Source organism: Kryptolebias marmoratus, linkage group LG3, assembly GCF_001649575.2.
Source record: "Kryptolebias marmoratus isolate JLee-2015 linkage group LG3, ASM164957v2, whole genome shotgun sequence".
Taxonomy (NCBI): Eukaryota; Metazoa; Chordata; class Actinopteri; order Cyprinodontiformes; family Rivulidae; genus Kryptolebias; species Kryptolebias marmoratus.
In genome coordinates, this window is record NC_051432.1 from 7,569,036 (window position 1) to 7,594,255 (window position 25,220).

The window sequence follows — 25,220 nt, forward strand, 5'->3', positions numbered from 1 at the left end:
AGAGGCCAAAGTAAACAGGCCGAGCCAGAACAATAGGTTGGAGGGAAAGCCCCAAGCACCGCAGGAAGTAGATACAATAAAGAGCGGAGGTGGCACAGCATGACAAATTTACTGCACTTTTTTAGATTTTAACTTATAAACATTAAAAAAAACCCACAAAGGTTATAAAAAAAGAATTTCAGTACATTGTCGTCAAACATAAAAAACAGTTATGAATAGCCACTTGCGACATGCTACAACTCACCTTCTGAAAAACATAATTTTCCTGGATCCACTTTTTTGTATTCATACCAGTCGTCGCCACAAAATTATCATAAATATATCAAGACACGAAAAAAAGCAGTCTCTGCTTTTAAGAAATACGATGTTGACTCCTCATAAGACAGAACAAAACAATAGAAAATAGTTGTCCTATTAGCTTCTTGCTTTGAACACGGGGCCTTCGAACGATTAGGAAAGCAGCATAGAATTGTCAAACTTGCTGCAGGTGTCTCCATTCACAGCAGAGGGACGGCATGATTATGAAACCATCAGGCGGGCCAACGAGGCTGAGCAGCCATGTTGGCGTGTGTGTGAAACATTAGCTGTGGAATGGGCCGATGCCTAGCAGCCATTTTGAAGGAGGCTCTGTTGGTTGAGGTTGTTCTTTTTTTATCTTAAAGCATCACTGCTTTGAAGTGCATTCTGTCTTATCAGCAGGCTTGAGCCACTCGCCACAAGCTCTGTGTGTGTACCGAGGAGCGCTTTTCTGTTCAAGTGTGCGAAAACACTAAGTGCCTGTAGACTTGTGTGTAAGTTTGTGTGCTCACTCCAGCCATAGGGGTTGTGTGTTATCACAGTTTGCAGCCCCTTTCAGTGTGTGTGTGCGCGCTGCTATCTAGCCTAGAAAGCTTTGTGCCTTTTCCCCAACCCTAGTCAGATTATCATTTTGCTATTACCCTGCTGGATACATCCCTCCCTGCTGTTCGAGATGGTTTATGTATATGTGTGTGTGTGTGCAGCTGAACGGAGGAAGTAACTCATAAGCAAGTTATAATCGTCATGCATATTAAGAAGTAGAGTTGACACTTCATCTCACTTCCAAACAAACTTTTGTCTTATTTCAAATCCCCCTCGCCTTTGCCTCCGTTTCTTCTGCCGCTGCCTGTCTGTTGTTTCTCTGACAGAAACTTGCCAGGAGAAGTTCCTATTTTCCCTCTCCTCTCTCCTCTCTCCTCCCCTGCCTTCCGTTCTTCTTTTTTTTTTTCTGCTGTGGATTTATGATCCCTCTGTTTACCAAGCAAGGAGTCAACAGGAGCATTCTGGGCAACAGAGCGAAGGCAGAGACAGGCAGCCGTACCCAAACAGAGAAACACTGCCACACAGCCATATTCACACACACACACACACACACACATGCACACACACACATTCACACATTCACACAGTCTCAGCTGCATGTTAGATGACGGCATTGATGTGGCCCCTCCACTGTGGTGACAGGTGACGTCTTCAGGAACAAGTTTACTGCTTGGTTGCCATGGTTTCACTTTTCCCTTCTTGGTTCAGGAGAATAGAATAGAATAGATTAGGGTGGCTGGACAGGACTAGGCTATGTTAGAACAGAATAAAATTAAATCAAATCAAATTAAACTGATTTTAATTGAATTGATAATCAAACTCAATTGAACTGACCTAAATCAAATCTAACTGAATTGAAATAAGTTTAATGAAGTTGAACTAAATTTAAAGTTTATTTTGAATTGGTTTACTCAAGTAGTTTTCCAGATATATTGATATCTAATTCTGGAATGCAGGTACGCATTAAATGTAAACAAAGCACTCGGCTTAATCCACTAAAACCTACATGGAAGCTTGAGTCACACCTCCATGCTTTACTCAATATATCTTTGCTTAAATACCAATACATCAAAAACTGTCTGACTTCTTGATCCCTAATGGCTCTTCCGTGGACGTCGCCATTGTTAGCCTGTTTTCAGTCACTTCGGCCGTTTCTTTTAGGAGACAAACACATGGCAGTTGGCAGCCGTTCACAAATTGTGCTTACAGGTATTTGTTTTAGGACACATTAACCCAATCGATACGAGAGAAAATATTGTGAGGATTTTGTTCATTACTTTATTATTTATTTATTGTTTGAAAAAGTCTGTATCACTTTGCAAAGAGAAGCTTTTACCAAATCAAAAAGGAGGAAAACGGAATTGAACTGAATCGAATTAGGTGTCAGTCCAGTCAAATAAAATATTTAGACATTTGTTGTTCATTTTTCTGTTCTCTCAGAGTGGCTTTAGTTTTATATTGTTGTAAAAGCTAAGTCTGGTGTTTGTGTTAGAGAAGGATTGTTTTTGTTCTGCTTTTCTCAGTCGTATCACGAAGCTTTCCTCCTCCATTGACAAATAACTTAGTATGATTCAGCTTTAATATACTACTGTGATCAAATAGTTTACTGCTGTACAGTTACATCAGCATCACAGCTGTTTTTTTATTATTCTAAAAGAATAATTACTTTTATATAAACTTGACTTATGTCACACTACAAGCCACATTTTGTCATTCACACACAAATTCCGACAGCATTTCCTGTTTTGGAAAGGCAGCAACTTCAATAAGTACTTTTTTTTGTACATACTGTACACACATTTACAGATCACTTAGTGGACTGTCTTGGCCAAGTACATTTCAGCATGGAGAATGAATAATCAAACCACCAGTGGCGGGCCGTGCAATTCACACCTAGGCCTTCAGTAGAGCTCCGTCTGAATCAATCCACCCTCAATAACAATTTCAAGGCTATAAAAAACATCTTTTTATGCAGAAATGCAGTATCAGGAGTTGTTGCATCGCAGATAGATAACTCGTTTAGCCAGAATAAATGCATTTACTGAAGAAACAAACCCGGGGTGCACAAATCTCCTACTGCAGCTTCAGCTACGACACACGTAAAAAAAAAGCATTATTAACAACCTCATAAAATTGTAATATTGTTTATTTATTTTTAAAGCTTTTTTTTTGGGGGGGGGGCTTTTTATGCCTTTTACTGGACAGGACAGATGAAGAGAGACAGGAAACCGGAATTAGAGATAGAGAAAATGACACGCAGTAAAGGGCCGTCCGACGCGGGGATTTAAACTGGGGCTGCTTGCAGCGAGGACTGTAGGCTCTATACACAGGGCGCTCGCACAACCCACCCCATACCATCATTTATAAAATATAAAATAGCAACATTTCACTCACCAAAAATGTCTTTACTTGAACACAAAATCCATCCTCCTTTCTTTCCTCAAGAATACTTCAATTACTCTGTCGTACAGATTAGCCGTGCGTTTCAGTTCCATCAAGAAGTCCTTTTCTATGGCCATCGAAGCTAATGCTGAAAGTCGAGCCTGCCCTGTCGTATTTCTGGCATAAGTTTCGCATAAGGTCGGAGTTGACCGACCTTTCTTAATGATGTCCAGCTTTTCTTGAAAAGTCCGTCTTGAAAATGGCTTTGATAATAAATCTGCAACCAAATCCATTTCTTCTCCTCCTTCAGCCATTTTGGGTTGACAAAACAGCGATCAAATCAACACAACTATATATTTTTGCTCGTGCAGCTCACAAATACGGTTTGCTAGGTCTGGCTAGTACGCTCTCTGACTATCCAATCAAAGAGTACGAATGTGCTGACGTCACCGTACGCCTGCTAGAGGGCCCTGGTGTAGCCAACTCAATATCTGATTGGTTGAAGAAACAGCTTGGTTGACACTTATTTTATACTACAGGGCCCGCAGAACTGATTGTGAAGGCCTCCAGGCAGATTTCTTTGACCCTGGCAACAAATGATTGCTGAAATGTGATTGGTTGAATGCTTTAATATAAAAATCCATGCCTGGAAACAGCGCAACCAAGGGAAAGGCTATGAAAGGAAGCAGACCGACCATTTGGAATTATTATTGAATAACAAATATCTGAATAATAATTATTCAGATTATTATCTGAATAATTATTATTATCTGAATAATTATTATTATCTGAATAATAATTATTCAGATATTTGTTAGGCCAGCAGAGAAGGCCTTGCAGGCCCTGACGGCCCACCACTGCAAACCACCAACCTTCCAGTTGACTGAGGACTGTTTATTTTATGTTTTTATTTTGTCATATGTGCTAAACATATACTGTAATTAATGCTGTAACAAGTAACATTTACAAAAAAATAAAAAATAACCTCAAACTTATTCCTTGACCCGAGTCAGGGCTGTTTATGCTGCTGTGGGAACTTGTTCTCAGGGCAGGAAGCCAAAATAAAATGCAGCAATGCGCTAGGGCTTTTTTATAAAAAGAAGAAAAATTTTAAAATAATTTTACATTTTTGCAGGGTCGTAAATTTCTCTTCCCACTCCTGGAATGTGAAGATAGTAAATCTAGTAAATGAAGCAGAATTATGAGGATAGTTCACCCACAGATGTGTGCAAAATATAGATATAATTCAGCACTTCTTGTACTTCTTTACTTGTTTTGTTGCCATCATTTTTTGGGGGGAAAAAAATGGAGATTATTTAAGTTAGCTGAGGCTGTCATAAGGCATTTACCCAAGGCCTCCTACACTTAAATGCAGGCAGATATGTCAGCCCCCACAAGTATAACCTCGCCTTCTTCTCCATAAATGTTTCATGAACCTGTTATGTCATGCTCCTGTAGTTCCCTACAGCCTTGAGAGATGCGAGTGATGAATTCATCACATCGCGAGATAAAGTGCTGCAAAAGAGCAAGAAAAACGGATGACAAAATAACGGCACAGGACATAAAAGATGGTGTAGATGAATATGTAATTTGATATTGGCAGAACAAAGAGCATGTCAGAACGGAAACGAGAGTCGTGAGCGTGCGACAACAACAGCAAGAAGTACAGTGAAAAGTGTCAGAGAAGAGGAGAGAAAGAAGGGAGGGAAAGGAAGACAGAGATTCACTGGCAGTGAAGTGCTGTGGACCTTTGCCTGTGATGCTTTCAGACATTTTTTTGTTACCTCGCCGGTAAGCTGCCAGCCGCTGTGTTTTCTGGCCTGTACTCAAATGACAGCAGACATCAACCTCAGGCACACACACACACACATACACACACCATTACTCTTCTATTGTTGTGGCAGGGCCCCTAATGGAGCTTCCCATTTGAGTCCAGATAGGCACACGCGGGCGTCTGTTTCGTAAGTACACACGCTCACACAAACACAGGCAGATTGACAGCTAGGCCGCGGCTGCCACGGATGATTGATGGCAGTGTTCCTCGGAGAATGCACGAGGCAGGGCAGCAGAGATTTCGGGATTGGGGGAGCAGCACAGTTTAGGTACAGAAACACTCCATTGAGCTGCGGTGGGGAACAGAACGTACGGGATGTTACGCGGCTGTCAGTCAAGCGGGCAGACGGAAAGATGGAGGAGGACAGGAAAGACGGTGGGAAGCGTACGGCGTCTTTAACGAAACCTTAAAATCCACAGGACGGGTTTTTTTCCTTTCACGCAAAATGATATGAACGGCCGCTCTTTCTTAGCACCTTCACACTTTATTCTCCACTCTCACACCTTCCCGTCACCCTCAAAGGAACAAATGTGCAACAAGATGAAAAAAAAGAGACTTTAAAAAAGATATAAATTGCTCAAAACACCGCAGGAGAAAGAAAGTTCTGTGCGAACACCCTAAAGCATGCCTTGTGGAAATCCAATCCCTTCAGGTTTAGTTCTTGTTGTTGCCTCTAATTATACCCTAACAGCTCACTGTACACTTTATATACAATTTCAGGAAAACTTCTATTGACCCATTGCACAACTATACGCCAAGCTATAATGAGCTATAATGGTCAAATTCTTACAATTACAGTTTTTTCCTTTTTTTTTTTTTCTCCCGACAAACTCCACCGAGAGTTGACAAATCTGTAAAGCTGCAGCAGCAATGACCACCTGTATATATTATAGCCCAAGGCGGATCAGGAAGAAAACAAGCGCATATACTTTCCGCCTTCGCTGAAAATCAAAAAATCAATCATTTTAACATCAGGCTAGACTTTAAGCTGTGAAAGGTAACTTTATGTTACCTTTTTTTTTTAATTTATATATATCTTCTGGCTGAAACTAATGGCTAAAGTTTTGACACCTGAAAAGACTTTGTGAAAGGGCTTCATGATCGAGCCGGGGTCAGTTTTTCTGATTAGGTGCAGCAGGTTGTAATGAATTTGTTGAAAAATACTTTCAGTAACTCAAGCCTGTGAGAGTTTCTGCTCTAATAGCTGAGTGATTTAGAGAAGCTACAGTTGTTTGTATGCCTGCTTGTTTTTGTGTACCCTTCTAAACAAACCGTATGTCTCCGTTAATTTTTTTTTGTCATATTTATTTGTGACATAGCTTTGTCGTCAAAAAAAATATTGGTAAAAGTAAAGTCTATGAAATAGTAAGTTTCCCCAGAGCGACTTTTATAGGACAGAAAAAATCTTACAATTTTAAACTTAGTTTACTAATGTCATATTTTTGCAGCAATTTTTTCTGAGTGAAATTCATGTATTTTATTATTAAATTATTATCTTTTTTTATATAGAGCAATGCTGTGTTTATTTATGTGAAGGGGCCGAGACTTAAAACTTATTGATCTCATTCTTCTTTTAGCTTCAAGTCAGAGATTTAGATATATACAGTCTATGGATTATTCCAGCAGAAGTACTAAAGCGTTCCTACTGGAAGTGTTCTTAACTGCACCTGAGATGCTACAGCTAGCTGCTGCTGTTGATACTTGCACTTGAAAGTAACCATCGAATTTATTCCGACTGAAGTAGTTTTATTATAGCGTCCGTCTACTTTGCTCTTGACCACCTTTGAATAAGCCATTAGCTGACTAATCCAGTCAGAGTTAAACTCCATTTCTCCAAATTGAGGTAATTCAAAGAGCAATCTATAACGAGTAAGATAATAATTGTTCATAAACCCACTTCAAACAATCAGAGCTATAGCTTTAATGAGCTGGAACACAGGTTCCACCTGTGCAAAGCTTTCTGATTCAACTTCATGCAAATGAAAAGAACAAATGTGAGAAATAAACAAAAGGTTATCTACACCTGACAAACATGTCCGCTGTTAGTCTTTCTTCCCTTTCTCTTATCCTGTCATTCTTCCTAGTTCTCCCTTAAACACAGTCAGTGTGAATACGATGAAATATTGACAATAAAGTAGCCTTCCTGCCTCTTGTGATGTCATTATGTCATGAATCATGCAGGACACTGATTTATTTATTTATTTTTCCCCTACAAGTTAGTCTGCAAGAACCACTGCTGTGCTCTGGTCTCTTACAAACTGGGAATCTTTTGCAGGACAATTATTGCTCCCATTTAGGACCGTTTTTTTTAAATTTATTTCAGCTTGGAAGTGAGTGCCACCTATTTTAGCTTGCACGTCTTTGCACGTTTTCCGCTGTATTATTGTTCACAGAAGTTAAAGAAATGTCACACACTCAGAAGTGATGAAAAACCTCCCAAGGATCTGACGTGTGGCAGCAGTGATAAAAGATGAAACAGTTACATTTGAAAGTCTTCAGAAACACGAGATACTCACTGTCACAGCATTTTAGAGCTGTTTAATCAATGCCTGCAAATGTGTTTGTGCCTGGACCATTTTCATTTTTGCTTGTAGAGTCACTGTTTACATCATTAAAGACTTAGCATTCCTTAAAGGAATCCATATAACCTGCTACCTTTCATGTCAGAGGTTTCCAGCTGAGAGACTCTTATCATGAAAACTGGTGGAAAGTAAGCCTTTTTGGTCAAATCTTGAAAATATCGTCATGGGTGGTTGATACTGCGGATCCCGACTGATCTCTTAGCACTAAAGTTTCATTAAAGCCCATCCAGTGGATTATAAGATATTTTGCTAACAGGCAGACAAGGTGGACTCCAACAGTTAAGGTCAAAGTTTTGAACAAAGACCTCACAGAATCTGTTAAGGCTGGGAATGTGTTGTGGATAATTCTCAGCTATTACCACACCAAATTTTAGCTTAATATCTGTAAAACTGACTGAGTTAAATACAGTTTTTGTGATTTCTAATTTGATTAGCTGTGGCAGCCATCTTGGTTTGTGTTGATTGCAGGCAGAGGCAGTTACATTCTCTGCCTTTCTTTTGTTCCAGGGCAATAATAGAAATGATTACCTAATTGCCGGTAATCGTGTCGTTTTAAATTTTAAAACCTAATCTGGAAATCCTAGGCTCATAAACAAAAAGAAACACTTAATTCAGGTTGAAAAACACAAATTTGCACAATTCTGTATTCTTTTCATTGCACTTTAGAAACTAATTAATCAGTATTTTTTTTTTTTTTCTTCTTCAGATTACCGTCCACCTCCCATGCTCCCACCAAACCGAGGAGGGTCAGGAGGGGGTTCGATGGGAGGAGGAGGTTCCTCCTCCTCTTCAACCAGCCGCGCCACCACCACCCGATCTCCTCCCTACTACACCACCCCGAGGCCCCTCCTCACCACCTCCCCGGGCCAGCGCTACAGGACCACCACCACTGTCCGCCAGCCCATCCTGGTTCCTGCCGGAGGCTCGTCTTCTGACACCAATCAGATTCCCGACACCAATCAGAAAGGTGGACGAAGCCCGCCTGTGCAGGTCCCTCCAGCGGCTCCGCAGCCTCCTGCCCTGCCTCCCCAGGACTTCTGCAGCCCGAGGGTAACAGCTGACATATCGTGGCCAAGGACACAGCAGGGCCAGACAGCCAAACAGCCCTGTCCTGTCGGCACGCTGGGTAAGGAAGGTGCAGAGTTAGGAAGATAACACAGGGGCTACTGAACGTGACCAGTTACACTTTTAAAGGGAGCATTTTCTGAACAAATGCAGGGTGATTGCCGAGTGCTGAATGACTTCTGCAATTTGCTAAAGCAGCTGAAACTGAGTTGCTGAAGTTAAAACAAGCAAAACAGAATTCAAAATGAGCAAAATGAGAGCTGAAACGATCCCAACATGCACTCAAACAATTAATAAATATTCTAAGACGAGCAGAGCACACGCTAAATTGAGCAGAACAACAAAAAGCTAAAATTAGCAGAGCAGTAGTAAAACGTGAAAGCCAGTAAAACCATAAAGAAGCTAAAATTGACTAAACTCCTGCTTAAATCTTTAAGTAGTTTATCTGTAGCTAAAATCTAAAATCAGCAAAGCAGTAGCGACAATTTACCCATTATATCTGAAAGAAAATATTAGCAAAAACAACAGCTAAAAGCTAAAATTAGCCAAACAGTACCAAATAACTAAATTTAGCGAAATTGTAGCTAAAAGCTAAAATTAGGGGAAAAAAAGGGAGCGGCGTAACCCTAAGATCAGCAAAACTGTAGCTAAGAGATAAGAGAGGCAAAATAGTCACTAAAGGTCAAAATTAGCAAACCAAGAAGACAAAAATAAAGCAAGCATGCTGTTTGAGTATGAAGTGAATTTAAAAGAGAATGATGTTTTGAGGGAACTGAAGCAATCTCAATATACGTTTATGAGAAGAGTCCTTGTAAGCACACCATTCCTGATCAAGCTGAACGTTTTGATATTTCAACAGTTAAAACAGCACAAAGCACAAAGAAGTAGTTTAATTGCAAAAATACATACAGAAGAAACTACAAACAAGAAAATAATAATGTAAATGCTGACTCAGCATTCACACTAAAATTGTCCTGTCAGTTCTGTTGTTCTTCTGCGTTGGTTCTCAAGCTCTTATTAACTGCATTCTTCTACTTGGCACACTGCAGTAAACATTCGTAATCATGCTGAGGATGATACACTCGCAAAGATGAAAACATTTCCATTTAAAAATAACATTACAGTAATTAAATACATATGCAAATGCAGCAGAAATTAGACCGTACGATTGCAGTGCTCTTCTCCAAAAACGTATATACAAACGCCAACAAATACGCACAAAAACAGAAAAATGATAAATATTTAAACACCATGTATTCGTCCTCTTTTTTTTAATTAGCTGCAGAGGAGCATTGTGGAAAAATCTCACAACACACATTCAAGGAACAAGTTTTCTAATTTCCTCCCTGCTCACACAGGCAAACAGTGCAAACTCAAAATGCCGAGCGGCACCAGAGTCTTCCTGTCTCCTGGTGAATGTCAGGCTCGTCTCACCCTGTTTGCTCGGCTTGTCTTGCAGGAGTGGCTACGTTCGTATGCGTGGCCCATGTGAGCTACTGGGATCCCCAAGGCCCTGACCTCAGCAACTGCACGTCACCCTGGGTCAACCACATCATGCAGAAAGTAAGTCTGAATGCTGCTCATGGCTATCGTAGCTCCCGGTGAGCCCTGGTTTAGAGGGGTGTGCGTGTGTGTGTGTGTGTATCCCTGGAGCAGTTTTTCTCACCCATGAAGAAGCGTTAGCCACAGGGAAAGAGTTAGGCCTCGCATCCATCTTCATTCTTTAACCCCGAAGTCATGTTTTAGTTCTGACATTCATAGCTTTAAGGAAGTGGAAATGTCTAATAAGGTCATGTATTCACAGTGGGTTATTATGACAAAAGGTCAACCAGATGATGAAATGCTAATGTTCCTCATCGGTTCAAGGAGAGAAACACTGTTTGATTCTCTAAGATAGTTTTGGTATAAAAAGTATAGTGGCCCTGAAGGGTAACAGCTAAGCCGAAAATGTTTTTCTCATCTTTCTGAACTGACTTCTTCATTTAGCAGACTACATTTATTGAACCTTAAACCATAGTTTTTATATTTATAGAGCCCGTTCAGCTCACATCAGAGAACCACGTGATCTATGCTTATTCTTCATGTTGTACAGCGAGCTTCCTTTGTTGGTTTATTCCTGGTGAAAGTGGGAACTTTCCCCCTAACATCATCAAAATAATCCTTCAACAATACGCTGTACAAACCATCAGGGGAACATTTCATTGACAAAACAGAAACTATTGGCTGCAATACCAATAGTAAATTGTGAGCCGGGCATGCTGCTCCTACCAGTTGAATGGTTTATGAAGGTCCTCAGCCATGGGTCTGAAGGAGCACCGAGATGATAAATTTTGACTATGTTGAGAATGTTTGTGTAGTAACAGTGGTTCTGGCTTATTCTTTGGTACCTGGGATCCCGCTCTTCTGCCTATTGCTCTCCCAGGTCTCCAGTGAGGGATGCTCCTTCCCATTACTTGGGCAGCTTCTTTCCTAGTTCCTCGACTTTGATGCTGCCTGAATAAAACTCCTAGCGACTACCTACTGAATGTATGTCCCTGACTGCCTTCATCTTAAAGTCTGAGATCCTGGCATCCTGTTTTAGGGCTAAATGAGGTTTAACTACAGTCTGTGCATGGTTTGGTGTGAGGTGCAGTATGCCAGTGCCCCACAATTTGGGATCAAACTTCAGAACTCAGTGTCTAGTGTGGTGCTTTTGTCTCGTCCTAGCGTTTGCCTGAGAATAATGTCCACAGCACCAATGCTATGATAAATGCTTGTTGCAGTATTCAGTGCAGGGCAAATGGCTGGAATAAACAGTCTTGGCAGTGTTACTGCACAGACTTTATACCTGTTTCTCAAATGAGGGACAAAAAAGCGGAACTTATCAAAATCCCCCTAAAATTCACATACTTTTCTGGTAATTCTCAGTTTTGATCAAATGCCAATTTTTAGATTTGAATTTGATTTATTTTTTTAAATGTCTTTTTTTTTTTAGAACACAGCATTTCAAAAAAAAAAAAAGAAACGTTTTTTCAGATCACTTTTACCAAAAAATGTTTCTCTGATTAGCGATTTGTTTTGGCAATGCTTTATTTGTTTCTTTGAGAATTTGGAAGACACCCAAAAATCTAAATGTAGCTCATTATTTTAACTTGCAGCTGATGTATTTTGCCCCGACGTTTGGATTGTAGGGAAACTGCCAGGTTGAGGGAGACCACAGCCATCCACAGAAGTAGTGACACCTCCACCGATTAGCCACAACACTATAACGACCTGTTAAGTGTTTCATGCTGCAGGTTCTCCTCATGCACACCGACACACACATCTTGGACCAGGCAGGGTGAGGATGATGACTGGTGTTAGATGCTTGCAATAAATTCATGTGATTGGTACAGTGAGATGTTTGCTCCAAAAAGATGCCATCAAACCTCATCAGACTGGTATGTGGGTGGACACCTCTGAACCATTTCTGTCTTGAAGCCCTTCCTAATGGTGGACAGTGTCAGCATAACATTCATGTTAATGCCAAGAGCTTTTAGAATGTTGCACTGAAATGAGATGAGCTTTGCTGCTAACTTTACATGTCATTGGTTTTATTTTTGTGGCTGACATATCCTCCATACTGAAAACATGGAGCTGTCAGCCATATTAAAGGTTTTCAAATGGTGGACCAGGGTCCAGATTCATATTGTTCTCCTTTTGCAAACTTTCCCTTTACTTCTCACCTTGTCCAACTCTTTTCTTTTTCTCCAAACCTCCATCCATCTTTGTGCTACTCTGTGCCTTCCTCCTCCGCTGCCATCCTCTTTTTTTTGCTCGCAGCTTCGCTCAGGCGAGACGGCAGCGATTGTGGCCAGGGAGCTGGCAGAGCAGACCAAAGGCCTTCTGCGTCCTGGCGATGTGCCATCCACGGTGCGTGCCATGGCCCAACTAGTGGAACTGTTGGATGTCCAGCTCAGGAACCTCACCCCCGGAGGCAAAGACAGCGCTGCCCGCAGCCTCACTAAGGTACTGCTGCCTAAAGAAGCAGGGGTGTATAACGAATGAGAGAGTGAAACAAAGATTTCTCTACAAGGATCAGTATTCACATGCTTAGCGTTCACACAAGATAAATAGTATGTTTCTTTGTTTCTGTCTCACGCTCAATCTCAAGGGGTTAAAAAAAATCGTCTTTGTGCAGAGTTTGATAAAGAAGCAAAGATAACAATGTAGATTTCCACATGATAAATAGCTGCTTTAAGATTTTCCTTTTTCATCCTCCTCCGCGTGTGGCTCTTTGTAACAAGTTTTGCCTTTCTGGAGATAGATAACTGCTTTTAGTCTTTGGCAGGGTTGGTCAACTCCTTTCAGATCGGGGCCAAAATTGAATAAAACTGTTTCAGTTAATATTATAACAGACAGCGACGACCCAGGGACAGATTTTACGTCATCAATCATTTAATGAACTCCGGGTTTGTGAGCTGCAGCTTTTTAGATGTTGTTGACAATCAGGATCGAGTCCCGCTGCAGAATTACATTAACTGGAACCGTGTTTAAGTGGATATCTGGCAGGAGTTAGTCAGACAGCTCGCGACTTCCTGACAGATGAGCCCGACTCGGCTGGTCGTTTGTTGCACAGAATCATCTAGAAATTACGTGGAACCTGTTCGGATAAAGGGCAGTGACTTTTAAAATGTACTAAGCAGGTGATTGGATGAAGAATCTGATCCATTAAAGGAGCCAATATGTCAGGACGAACCACCTACTTGTGTTTAAGGGACAGATCTTAAATTCTGCAATGTTGATTTCTCCCGTGACTACAGCCATGGACTATTCGTTGAGTGCCTCTTCTGAGGTTAGCAGTGGCAGACTGAATTTAAATTTGGTGTATTTTTATTCAGCTTTATCACCCATCAGAGGTTGTCCACACTGGAGCAGCGTTTTGTGAATGTGCTCGTGCTTTTTATCGTTTCAGCCTTGCGTCCACACGTAAAAGGCGTTTTAGGTTTGGCGTTTACATTTCTCACACCCAGCGTGCGAGCCTTGTGCACATGCTCCACACCCTGTTTCCTGTTTTTGTTCAAAACTTTTTTAGCAGTGTTGCAGCGCCACATACAGGCCTGGCATAGTTACTACATTGTTTTGGGTCGTTCTTGGTGTTTTTGTGTAGATGAACACATTTGGTGCCGTGTTTACAATGCCGTGTTACAGTCTTTACTTCCTTTAGCTTCACAATGAATTTTACACCCCTTCTTCTTCCCGTAAATGATGGTGTAACTCTTTGAAAAAATAAATACAATCTGCACAAAATTCTGGTAAAATAACTTATTGCAATCTGTGTTTTGCTACTGACCAAAACAAAAGCCTTGGAATTAAAACATTCCTCCTGATTTTAATAAAATCCTAATTATATTTATCTAATTGAGCGATGTACTAATCTATAAAGGTAAATTCTGTGGGGAAATTGAAAAAACGAACGAGTGGCTTTGTAATTAATGCCATAAATTCACTTGACAGTAGATGCAGGGACTGAGTCAATGTGGAAGAATGAAGAAAGGGGAGGGAGGATTACAATACACAAAGGCCACTGAAATGTGCATGTGTGTAAATGAGAGGTGTTACATTGCTAACAGCTGAACTGTTTGAATTTGCAGCTTCAGAAGAGAGAAAGGTCCTGCAGGTTTTTCACACAGGTATTTCCTCTTCCTGGTTTGGTTGATTGCTTTGCCACACCATTATCCCATGTGTGTTTGTGGTTTTTCTTTTTTTGTGTGTGTGTTCTTTGCTTTTGTTTAATGCTACGCATGTATTTTGCCGAGCCAAGCTTCTGTGTGTTTCTGTGTATTAAGATGCCACAGCATCAAAAACTGATTTGATGCTGCGGCTGTCCAACCCTTTGAGGGTCTGCTCTGGTTCTGATTAACAGTCTGCATCAGCATCACCGTAATCACGGTGTCAAATTTGAGTCCCCTTAATGGGTTTGTTTAAGTTCTCTTGCTTGCAATTTTGCTTTTCTTCACATTCAGAACCACTGGTACTGACAAGAGACCTTGATCAATATCAATAACAGCTCACCTATTTTGCCATTATGTCTGCAAAATTGTAAACAGGTTTGCCTGGAAGCTAATGACAGGTTATCCATCTCTGTTTACTGAAAAACCCTCTCTGTTGCTGTTTCAGAAGGGGGGGGAGAACCTGAATATGGCGGTTACTTTGTTGCATACAGCTTGATCACAGCCTCAGCGTGTTAAAAATAACACCAGCTTGTGTTTGTGGCTCAGCGTTAATTGTCCTTTTTGGTCGGCTCGTATTGATGTTTGTTTGTGTCGATGCCACGAGTGCTAACAGGAAATCTAACATCTTTTTAGGCACATTTCTGGTCAGCTAAAATCACTATTCAGACGATCAAAGGGGGCCCAGCATCCTCATCTATGTGTGGTGGATAGACTGCAGAGTTTTCGCTGTCTGCACATACACACACACACAATCTGAGACACACACATGCGCGCGCACACACAGTAGATGGGGTTGCTCTTTTTCTCCTGATGCAGGCTCTTTTTCCACACTCCCCTGAAAAGTCTTAACGTCAGCACCAGTCAGCAATGTCACATCATAGAACATGGCTTATATGCAAGCTGACACACACGCATGCACACATTCATGAACATGTCACAAATATATAAATATATTTTCCACAATAATCTGATGCTGTCACATCAGAACAGTCAGGCAATCGTAATGTGTCTCCCAAAGCCAAATAATGCTTTTTACAAAAAAAATGTTTTTCAAAACAGACACGGCGGTGTTCGCGCCACTCGCCACAGGTTCAAACCCGAACGCTTCGCCGCACACCTCGGGCGCAGCGGCGGCGGGGCGGGGGGTTTGCTGGGAGTGATCGATTATATAATTAGCCTTAGTTATGTGAAGCAAAATTACACCAACAGTCCTTTACTCTGCCAGATAGAAACGTGTGTGATTAGGGGATGTGGTGTGGTGCTGCCCTCTCCTCGTTAATTATCTACGCCACTAATTGCGAAGTGAGGAGAGTGGGCAGGAGGTCTGCGTTCTTAATAGAGACAAAAAATAATTGAATTCTCTTCCTCCTCTTTTTTTTTTTTCCTTCTTTTCCTTCTCCTCTCTGTTTCTCTCCCCTCTTCTCACACTTCATTTCTCCTCCTCAGTCATTTCGTTTGGGTAACTGGGGACTCGTTTCATGTATACCAAATTGGCAATTTATCCATGATGAAGTTGGTGGTGTGGAGAGGCTTTGATGCTTTAGGGTGCACTGAAGGAGGGAGGTAGACTGTCAGGTAGAAGCGAAGAGAGAAACAGAGGAGAAAAAAAAGGAGGATGGAGCAAAAATGAGAGGAAAAAAAAAACAGTGGAATGGAATATGAGAGCGACGATAATTGGGGCAGAGAGGAGACGGTGATGCTCAATGACAATGTCTAATTTGCCCTCTATGGATGGTGGGTCAGAACGTGGCATCGTGTGAATTTAAAGCCTGATTTAGCTGCAAATTCATCTGTGATGAACGACAAAATTCCCAACAACAAATGGCAGAGAAGCCTTCTTCGCCGATGGTTTCGAAATGTTCGCACAGCTCAGCCAGGCGGAGACACGAAAAAAAAAAACCCATAAAAATCTTCCCTCTAGTCTAGCTCCTTTGCATCTTTCTAACATCCCCGGCTCCATCATTTTACGCAGCAGTGTGCATCAGTGTACATGTACTGTACATCCGTGTTCACCTTGGATTTCTGGGAGTCGTAGCCCAGCCCAGTTCGAGTCTGTCTTGCCGCTGCTGTTTACGCTGGATTACCCCAACGCTTCAAAGCATTTCACTTCTGCCCCATTTACTGTTCTTTGTGTGTGTGTACGTGTGTGTGGGTGTACGTGCGCGTGGGTGTGTGCACGCCGTCCATGAAATTTTTAGCCTCACAAAGACATGCACACATTGGAACTCACACACTCACACAAGTGACACCCTTATCTGTCTCTGCAGAGTCTCCTCCCCCCCTTTTTGAAGAACCCTAAAAAAAAAAAAAAAAAGGAAAAACTCTGCTTCAGCCCTCAAGTCTTCATACTTGTGCGGGATAGAAATGTCACCAGTGGCACCAGAGCTTACAGGCATACCCACCCACGCACACACACACACAGTCCCACACCAGCACAAATATTCTGACTTTCCCAATGTGGAGACGCCTGCATCTCCAGTAGTCACACCTCTTTCTTCTCCTTCCTTCCTTACCTACAGATGCAATCTCGATGGCGGTGAATTAAATTTCAGGGAAAATAAAAATTATAGGAAAATATGAGTGCAAAAAAAAGTGCAATAAGAGGCGAGGGGAAGTTTAATGAGAGCAGAAAAGCTGGGTTATCCGGAACATATCAAAGAAAGTGAGCGTTCGCGGCAGCGGGAGCGAATGGAAAGCAGCTCTCGTGTCTGCCAATGCCTTTAGTAAAGAACATCCTCCCCTCTGTCTGTTTCTGTTGCCTGGGCCGCTACTGTACAGCAAGTGGAGCAGAATGATGCACTACAAAGCATCTCTTAGCCCCTAGTGCACACCCCCATCTGCGCACACAGACACACACACACACACACACACACAAATGCCAGCACACATACATCTCCGTCCTGTTCAGCATGTGACATTCAACATTTATTTAAACTTGAGGCGACAACATGGAAGAATAAAAAAAAAAAGAAAAAGAGTGCGCTCGCCCAATTTCCACAGTAAAACAATAAAAAAGACATTCGTTTTAAAAAGTACAATAAGTTAAGAATAATTAGAGCGATTCAAATTTAAAGCAATTGAATCAACTGAGGCAAGGTTAGCTGGACGTAAGAAATTAAAAATGTAAAAGTTAAGGAGTGCCTCGGGGGGAAAGACAGGTTGAGCCTGAGAGTGTTGGGCAAGTCACTGAAGTCAAAGTGGTTAAAAAAAACGTATAAACCTGCTGGAATTTGTACTGTAATTCAATCATGGGGCCTTCATAAAGTGAGGAATGTCTAGTTTAGCACAGCTTTGACTCATTAAACAATATATTAAGTATTTGAGAGTGGCATGCATCTCTAAAAAGTCACCATAGTCCTTTTTTTATTGAAAATAAACTAAAATCAAGATTTCAATAGCTTTACAGATTAATATTCAAACGATAATATGCTGAAATGTCAGTAATGTCAATAATAACTTCTTCTGTTCCATGACGTTTTGTTTGTCTCATATTCTTATTTGTTTCAGTTTATGTGTTATTTTATTACTGCTCTATCATTAGTTTTACTGATAGTTTTAGAGGTTTTGTGTGTTTTTTAAAGCCCGACAAGGGACTGGATCTGCTAATTAGCTGTTGGTTAGAAGTCAACAAAACAAAACAAAAGTTGAATTGTTTGATATTTAACACTGGTTAATGTGTGGCACTGACAAAACAAACCTAAATAAATGAAGTCCCCTCAGTGCAAATGCCACAGCACTTTTAGCTTTTTATGTTTACGTCATCCATAAATAATAGATAAGACGAAGATTAGATGTTTGGACGAAGTAGAATCTCTGGTTATTGAGAGAAACTTAAACCTCAACCTGCAGCTTTGTTCTAAAAATTTATTGTCAAACTATAAGGCACTTGTAGATGTCCTACAAATAAGAGTTGAATCATCAGCGTAGAGACAGATTTTATGCAGAGAAACACTGGTTTTTACTGGCTTCAGGATAGGGGATGGATTAGAGTAGTTTTAGGGAAAAGGTAACACATTTAAAATGGGTAAGTTCACTTGGTTTTACAAATCTGACAGCTTTTAAATATAAGATCCTAAAACCCCATTATTGTTCTTTAGCTGGCTTGTTTTATAGCTCGGAGAGTTCTTTTTACCATAAAAAAAGTCCAAAGGTGATTTTTTTTCACAATTTATTACATAATTGTATATGTAGTCTGTTTAATATGAACCCCATTACATTCCCTCTGCACCACAGTTTAATGGCGGACCCACATGCAGGTTCTCAGGTCAAAGGTTGACACGTGACGAACAAAGAAGCTTTAATTACTTATTAGGCAAAACTGAAACAAAAGGCATTGCAGGTGCAGAAATTCTACAATCTGACATCTCATTGCACGGGAAACAAAAGACAACAATGATCAGAGCCAGAGCAGGGAGGGTAACACTGATGAGGATCTGGCAGGGAACAAAGAAAACATTGGACCGTAGTGAATAACTAAACCCTGATGGAGCAATCAGTCACTGAAACCTGGTGCAAGAGATGGGAGCTCAACAGAATGCACAAACGACAAATGGTTTCACATTTAAAATGGGAAGCAAAAGGGGATACAGATGATTTAAATGAGAATTCAAAACCAAACTAAAGATCCAAAGATGGCAGCCAAAAACCCTGCAGCACAAAAAAGAAAAGATGCAAAAATCAGTACAGGTTTTTTTTTTTTTTTTTTTTTTTTTTTTTTTTTTTTTTGTGGTAGATAAAATCACAGCAGCATCAGTAAAGTTGCAAAAAAAAAAAAAAAAATCCTCTAAAGGGTGTTGAAGCTCGTAGTCTGTCTTTCACAGCACTGACTGGTTGGTGATAGAAACGAGTTTGGTGGCGTGCGCACACATGTGCCCAACATCCACTCCTGCTTATTCTGGTTGTTTGCAGAAGAAGTGGATTAATTAGTTTTTGTTTACACATAGCCCTCCCAAACTCATCCAAAATGCATCCCTCCTAATTAGCAGCTAGTGCTAAAAGAGGACATAATATTATCATATTAGCTTGTTGGCACCAGTTTTCCTCTGTGTGTGTGCATTTGTGAGTGTGCGAGATCTACTGTATTTACATGTAGGTACGACATGCCTCAAATATACAGGATTATTTCTACTTGAAAAGAGCAGCTGCATGTGTTGTAGGAACACTTCAATCAGCACTCGATAATTTATCATCTGTGTACTTTTTCTCATCCACTGCATATGCAAAAACACACGCCGCAGCTGTCTTCTCCTTCCCTTCCTGGTTACCCGAGTCTTCTTTTAGCGGTGGGGACTAGGAAGAAGTCAAGCATTGGATGTACGAATGGCAATAAAGTGACGTTCCTCCGTCTTTCCTCTTGCCCTCGTAATTCCCCACTGGAGACGTTTTAAGCTTGTTTAATAGCACCTGTGTTGCTGTTCAACTTGCTCGTTCTGCCTCCTCCTTGAGAGGCCCTGAAAAATGAGGAAGCGATGAGCGAAGGATGAGAGGGTGTCTGCATGAAGTGTGGTTTACAGAGCAAGAGAAAATAAGGAGACAAAGGGGAATGTGAGATGTGTGTGTTTGATAGTACCTGTATTCGCTTTTCCGCCTCTCTCGCTCCCAGTGGACGCCTGTCACCGTGGACTCACTGGACTGTTTTATCGCTCTCCCATGGTTCTCCCCTCCTCTGCACCAGCTCTCTTTTCTCTCTGTCTCTTTATCTCTCAATGGGTCTTTAAAGATGTGTGTCAGACGTGTGTGTGTGTGCGCGCGCACGCATGTAGTGTTTATATAAGAAAAAGGAGGAGCAGAATCCTTAAGAGCGCGAGGGAATGTGAGCTGAAGACAAAATCGGTATTGTTTCATGGAAAACATCTCAGTGAGTCAACTGTTCTCTTGTTTATTTTTGCTGATATTTGGGATTCGGAACCGCTCTGCTGGATGCAGACATTAAACAAAACACACGTCTAATTCCCCCATACGTCATCAGAAGCAAGCTTTCCGACTCAAAGATAAGGCTGCTCCTTAAAAATGAGAAGGAAAGGGGGCAAAAGTAGCTGAAGCAGGTTTTAGAATGCCAAAACGTTGTGATTGCAATCAGCTAAGAGCTTGATTTTGGGGAACATCTGTGATTCCCCTCCTATAAAGAGAAAACAAATCAACAGCAAACACTGACAACTGTGAACTCGAAAGACATTTTATTTACATACCATCCTTAGCTTTCTTCGTTCTGTTTACCATGTCTGCATGGGAATGCCGCATTTGCATTGCTGACATTTTAATGTCTTGATTGCCACAATTTATCAACATGATAAATGAAAAGCTCCTGCTCTCTCATTGTTGCATCCCGCTGGCTTCTGTCTGCAGTAGTTTGGGTGTAGCAACGCCGCTTGTCCTATGCAAAAACTTTGACATGAGCACGAATGACTGAAAGCGATTCAAAGCGTTAGCGTTAGCTTCAGCTGCGATATGTGACCTCTGGGTCTTTGTTGCAATCCCTCTCCTCCCCCCCCTAGGCGATGGTGGAGACGGTAAACAATTTGCTGCATCCGAGAGCCCGAGTGGCGTGGAAGGAGCTGCCCACCAGCGAACAGCTGCACTCAGCCACTCTGCTGCTCGACACTGTGGAAGCCGGAGCTTTTATGTTGGCTGACAACCTCCTGAAGACCGACACCGTGCAGGAAACCACTGACTACATCCGTAAGTACATTTTACGGTTTGCTTCCAAGTAACTGTCACAGCTGGACTCTGCAACTGTCAAAAAAGAAAAAAAAGAAAAGGCTACTGATGCACTCCGAGGTTTTAGGTGTTGCGCCGAAAAAGAACCAAAAATATTGGGACATCTATCGTGTTTTTTTTTTTCCCCCCAGTTTTCTGTGCCTGTTTTATCCACGCAGGGGTCCGAGTGCTCCCAGGTGGGAGGGAGGATACATGTTGGACAGGTCACCAGGTCAACACGGAGCTAGCAGAGGAGAAAACCACAAACACAGACCTGCAGCTTATTTAAAATCACTGTTTAAGCAAACGCACATTGAAAATGGTGACGTCTGAAGAAAAGTTCAACTGTCACAAAGAGAGGTTACGCACAGAATAAGGGAGGTTCTTCCTGTGAGCTGACACTGATAAACTTCTCCTTATTTCTGGAATAACAGGGCATACGTATATGATAGTGCAGTCTTTTATTTTGTTAGAAACTGGGTTGCATGTTTAGTTTTCTTTTCCCCGTTATGAAATTCACAACCCCACTTGGGCTGGTAATGTTTTATGGTTGTGATGCAATTTCCTGCTAAGTTGCATCATTGGCAGGCGGCATTACTGAATCTTTCGCCTCTGATTTGTGTTTTATCTTTCAAACTACAATCAAAGTGTTTCATCTAATGTCACTGTGTGTCAGAAATTATTACACACACAAAAAAAGGAAACGAACGAGGCTGTTGTTTCGGTGAGTAGATGAAAAATGAGCTAAACATTGAGCTGAACGTTAAGGTAAACACAAAAATAATAGCTAAATTATGTTTAATTAAAGACTCGCCTTATATTGAGAAATGTTTTGCATATTTTGGTCAAACCTTGAAAGTAACGTTATATGCGATCTGATGCAGTGTATTAGAGTATGGGTTGTGAAGGACTCTCAGCTAGTACCACAACAAATCTTAGTTCAGTATCTGTAAAACTGAGCAAGTTGTAGTTATTTTTGGCTGATTAGCTATGGCAGCCAACTTAAATTGGTTAGACTCTAACAGCTAATAGGTTGTCGATGTCCGTCCACTAATTTCTCTCTGAGAGTTTCATTGAAATCCGTTCAGTGGTTCGTGAGATATTTTGCTAACAGACAGACTGAGTTGACTCCACTAGTCAGTCAGTTAGCTCTCAGGTGATAAGTTGAAGTTGAAGTTTGAACTTTAACTATTTTTCTGTTTAATAAGCCTGTTGTGTCGGCCATTTTGAATCTGATTAGATCCAAAAGGTAACCAGTTGTAGATGTGCATCCGGTGATTGCTTTCTGGAAAGTGTGCATGAACGGCAGAAGCCCACGGGGCATTAAAAGTTGAATCGAAATGATTTGGACAAATTCTGCAAATCTGAAGTTGCAACTTTATTTTGCATGGCACTAAAAGGTGGCATGGGGAGTTCATAAAAGCACTGCTGGAGCAACTCTAATTTGGTTTCAAAATTGCTGGAGATCAAATGCTTCTATGATTACAATGACATATAAAAATCTAAGATCATTATGTGTGTATTTTAAAACACAGTTTGACAGTATGACTACCCTATGTGTTTTTGTTACCATACTGAATTCTCATATTAGACTTTGGAACAGCTCCCACGCACCCTGGAAAGAAAAAAATGGATGGATGGATGGATGGATGGATGGATGGATGGATGGATGGATGGATGGATGGATGGATGGATGGATGGATGGATGGATGGATGGATGGATGGATGGATGGATGGAACGATGGATAAACGTAATAAGCTAATTGCATAAATCTTACACTTAATACTGATTTCTGTTCTGAAACACAGCGTGTGTAACAGCCAGGACTGCTGCTTTCGGAAATAACATTTGGGTTTGAATGCCTTTTATCTTTTTGGTACATAAAAAGCAACATGTAATAAAATAGCTCATATTATGTTCATTTACATGTTGGTAGTTGTTAGTTTTGAGATCAACTGAAAGCTTCAAGTTCTTTAACTTTTAAAAACGTAATTTTTCGCAGATTGTACATATGTCGAGGGGTGTTTGATATTGATAAAAATACAACAATATTTTTTGTTGTTTTCCCAATAACAGTAATTCAATGATATTTTAATAATTCCAAAATATATTAAGCCTTATGTCGTACCTGCTCAGTTTGGTGAATAAGATATTTACTGGTGCTTACTAATGATACTTAAGAAACAGCAAACAAAACTACTTTGCATGAATTTATTCAAAACTGACATAAAAACAACACCTGTGTACACACACATCTAACAGTACAACTGAGTGTTTTCTTTATGCTCACCACAAGTTACCTCTGACAGGCCAGGAAGGTTTAATGAGCCATCCTTCTCCTCCAGTGGACCTGGTACCGTATGTTTAATAATAACGTTTCTATTAGCATTGGTTGTGATTTGCAAATTTGTGCTTTTCTTGTGGTAAGGCACTTCTTTTGCCAAAAATTGCTGCTGGGATTTTTATTTTTTTTTCTTCATCTCCCTCACCTTTGATTTACGAAACTCCCTGACCTTTTCAAATTCTTCTTTTAGTAATTTTGACTTTGGTGTTTTGTCCTTCGATTGTGGTTCAGGTTTGTTGTTGTCACCGTCGTTCACTGTAGCAGCTTTTTTACATAGTTGGCAAAGAGGGCTGGTTTGAATGGCGTTCGCCATCTTGAAGCCGCGCGGGAAATGAAGATCCTAACCTGGTTAGAGGGTCTGAAGAAGAGGAGGAGTGTGAAGCTGGCAGACTGGTAATAAGTTTGTCTGTCTCTCTTTCTTCAGCTTCTATGCAGAAGCACTCGGGAGCTCGAGTACGCATGAACACAACTCATGAAGGGCTCTTCTTCTTCTTGTTTGGAGTTTAATGGTAGTTGGTATCCTTGAAGACACATTACCTTCTTCAACTGATTTAAACTCCTAAAAATCCCCAATGTTTTCTGCTTTTTCACACAGTTTTTTGAAAGTGACAGAAATACTCAATAATTACCACAACCTTATTGTTAACATACGGCATTATTAGGACTGTAAACAGTACATATGCCGCACACTCCTACAAGTCCAGCTTTTCATCACCTTTTTTTCTGAATTGCTTCGTTTTTTGTTTTTTTTTTACCTTCTGTCTAGTTTAAGCTTTCCAGCTAAAAGGCTCAGTTCGTATTACTTGTCAGTTGACTTGTCAAAACCTGCAGAAAGCAAAACGTCTACTTATATATTTATTTTATTTCTTTTTTTGATGAATGCATAGTGAGTCCGTGTCGGTATAATGGAAAAAGGGGCTTCATCATGACGACAGAAAAAAAAACCTGAACTGAAAACGACAGGCGGTTTTGTAGAAAATCACCCGTTTTTCCTCTGGAATTTGTAGCTTTGTAATTCTGCTGCTGGTTTGTGCGCAGTTAAAGCCGCGCAACATAACTGAAGGGGAGGGTAAAAGTCCGAGGAGCCTGCACTGACCTCCTCACAGATTTGAATGCTTTGCTTTATTATGTAGAGTAAACACGCAAGGCTGTCAGATGGAAGGTCACGATGAGCACGTGTTAAAGGGTTAAATCCTCCGAGAGCTTTTATTTTCCTCACAAAACGCAGGGAAAATATTAGCCTTGAGGCTGGCATGAGTCGTTTGCCTGAGCCAATAATTTGTATTAATTTATTTATCTTTCCATATTTTCTGCCCTCTCCTTGTAGGCGGAATTGACAAAGCACAACAATCACTTTCACCTCCCTTTCCTCCTCTCTCTCTCGCTCGCTCGCTCGCTCGCTCGCTCCCTTTGCCTGTAATCTCCTTTCTCGCTGATCATGTCATCGCCGCGCTGTGGCACAACGGAGTTTTACTGAAGAGCGAAAAGAAACCTCTTTGCCTTTCATGCCTTTAGGTGATGATATATCGGTGAGCCATCATTTCATCTGCTCTCACACCAGCAAGTTGCACCCACTTAGGTTTTCCTCTAGTTATCCTCCTATTTACTCCCAATCTGATTTGATATTTTAAAATTTCCTCCACATCATTCCCCCATTACTAGAGTTCAGTGTGCTTGTGTGCTTCTCAGTGACAGATGAAAAGGCACGAAGGAGGAGCAGAAGAAGAGAGAAAAATGAAGATGATAAGAAAAGAAGAAGACTGGATGAGTGCTTGCTCGAGGG

The 25,220-nt window shown here is 41.0% G+C and overlaps 1 protein-coding gene across 5 annotated transcripts in view; it reads left to right on the forward strand.

Annotated features, from left to right (window-relative positions):
• The window catches only part of adgrl3.1 (adhesion G protein-coupled receptor L3.1), a 170,903-nt gene that overhangs the window by 102,444 nt on the left and 43,239 nt on the right, over positions 1–25,220 (forward strand). For all 5 annotated transcript variants that reach the window (XM_017425754.2, XM_017425752.2, XM_017425756.2 and 2 more), the window contains exons 8-12: positions 8,345–8,764; positions 10,163–10,266; positions 12,505–12,690; positions 14,316–14,354; positions 20,891–21,074. In XM_017425754.2, coding sequence (XP_017281243.1) covers positions 8,345–8,764; positions 10,163–10,266; positions 12,505–12,690; positions 14,316–14,354; positions 20,891–21,074 — 933 coding nt within the window. The remainder of the gene's footprint in view (positions 1–8,344; positions 8,765–10,162; positions 10,267–12,504; positions 12,691–14,315; positions 14,355–20,890; positions 21,075–25,220) is intronic.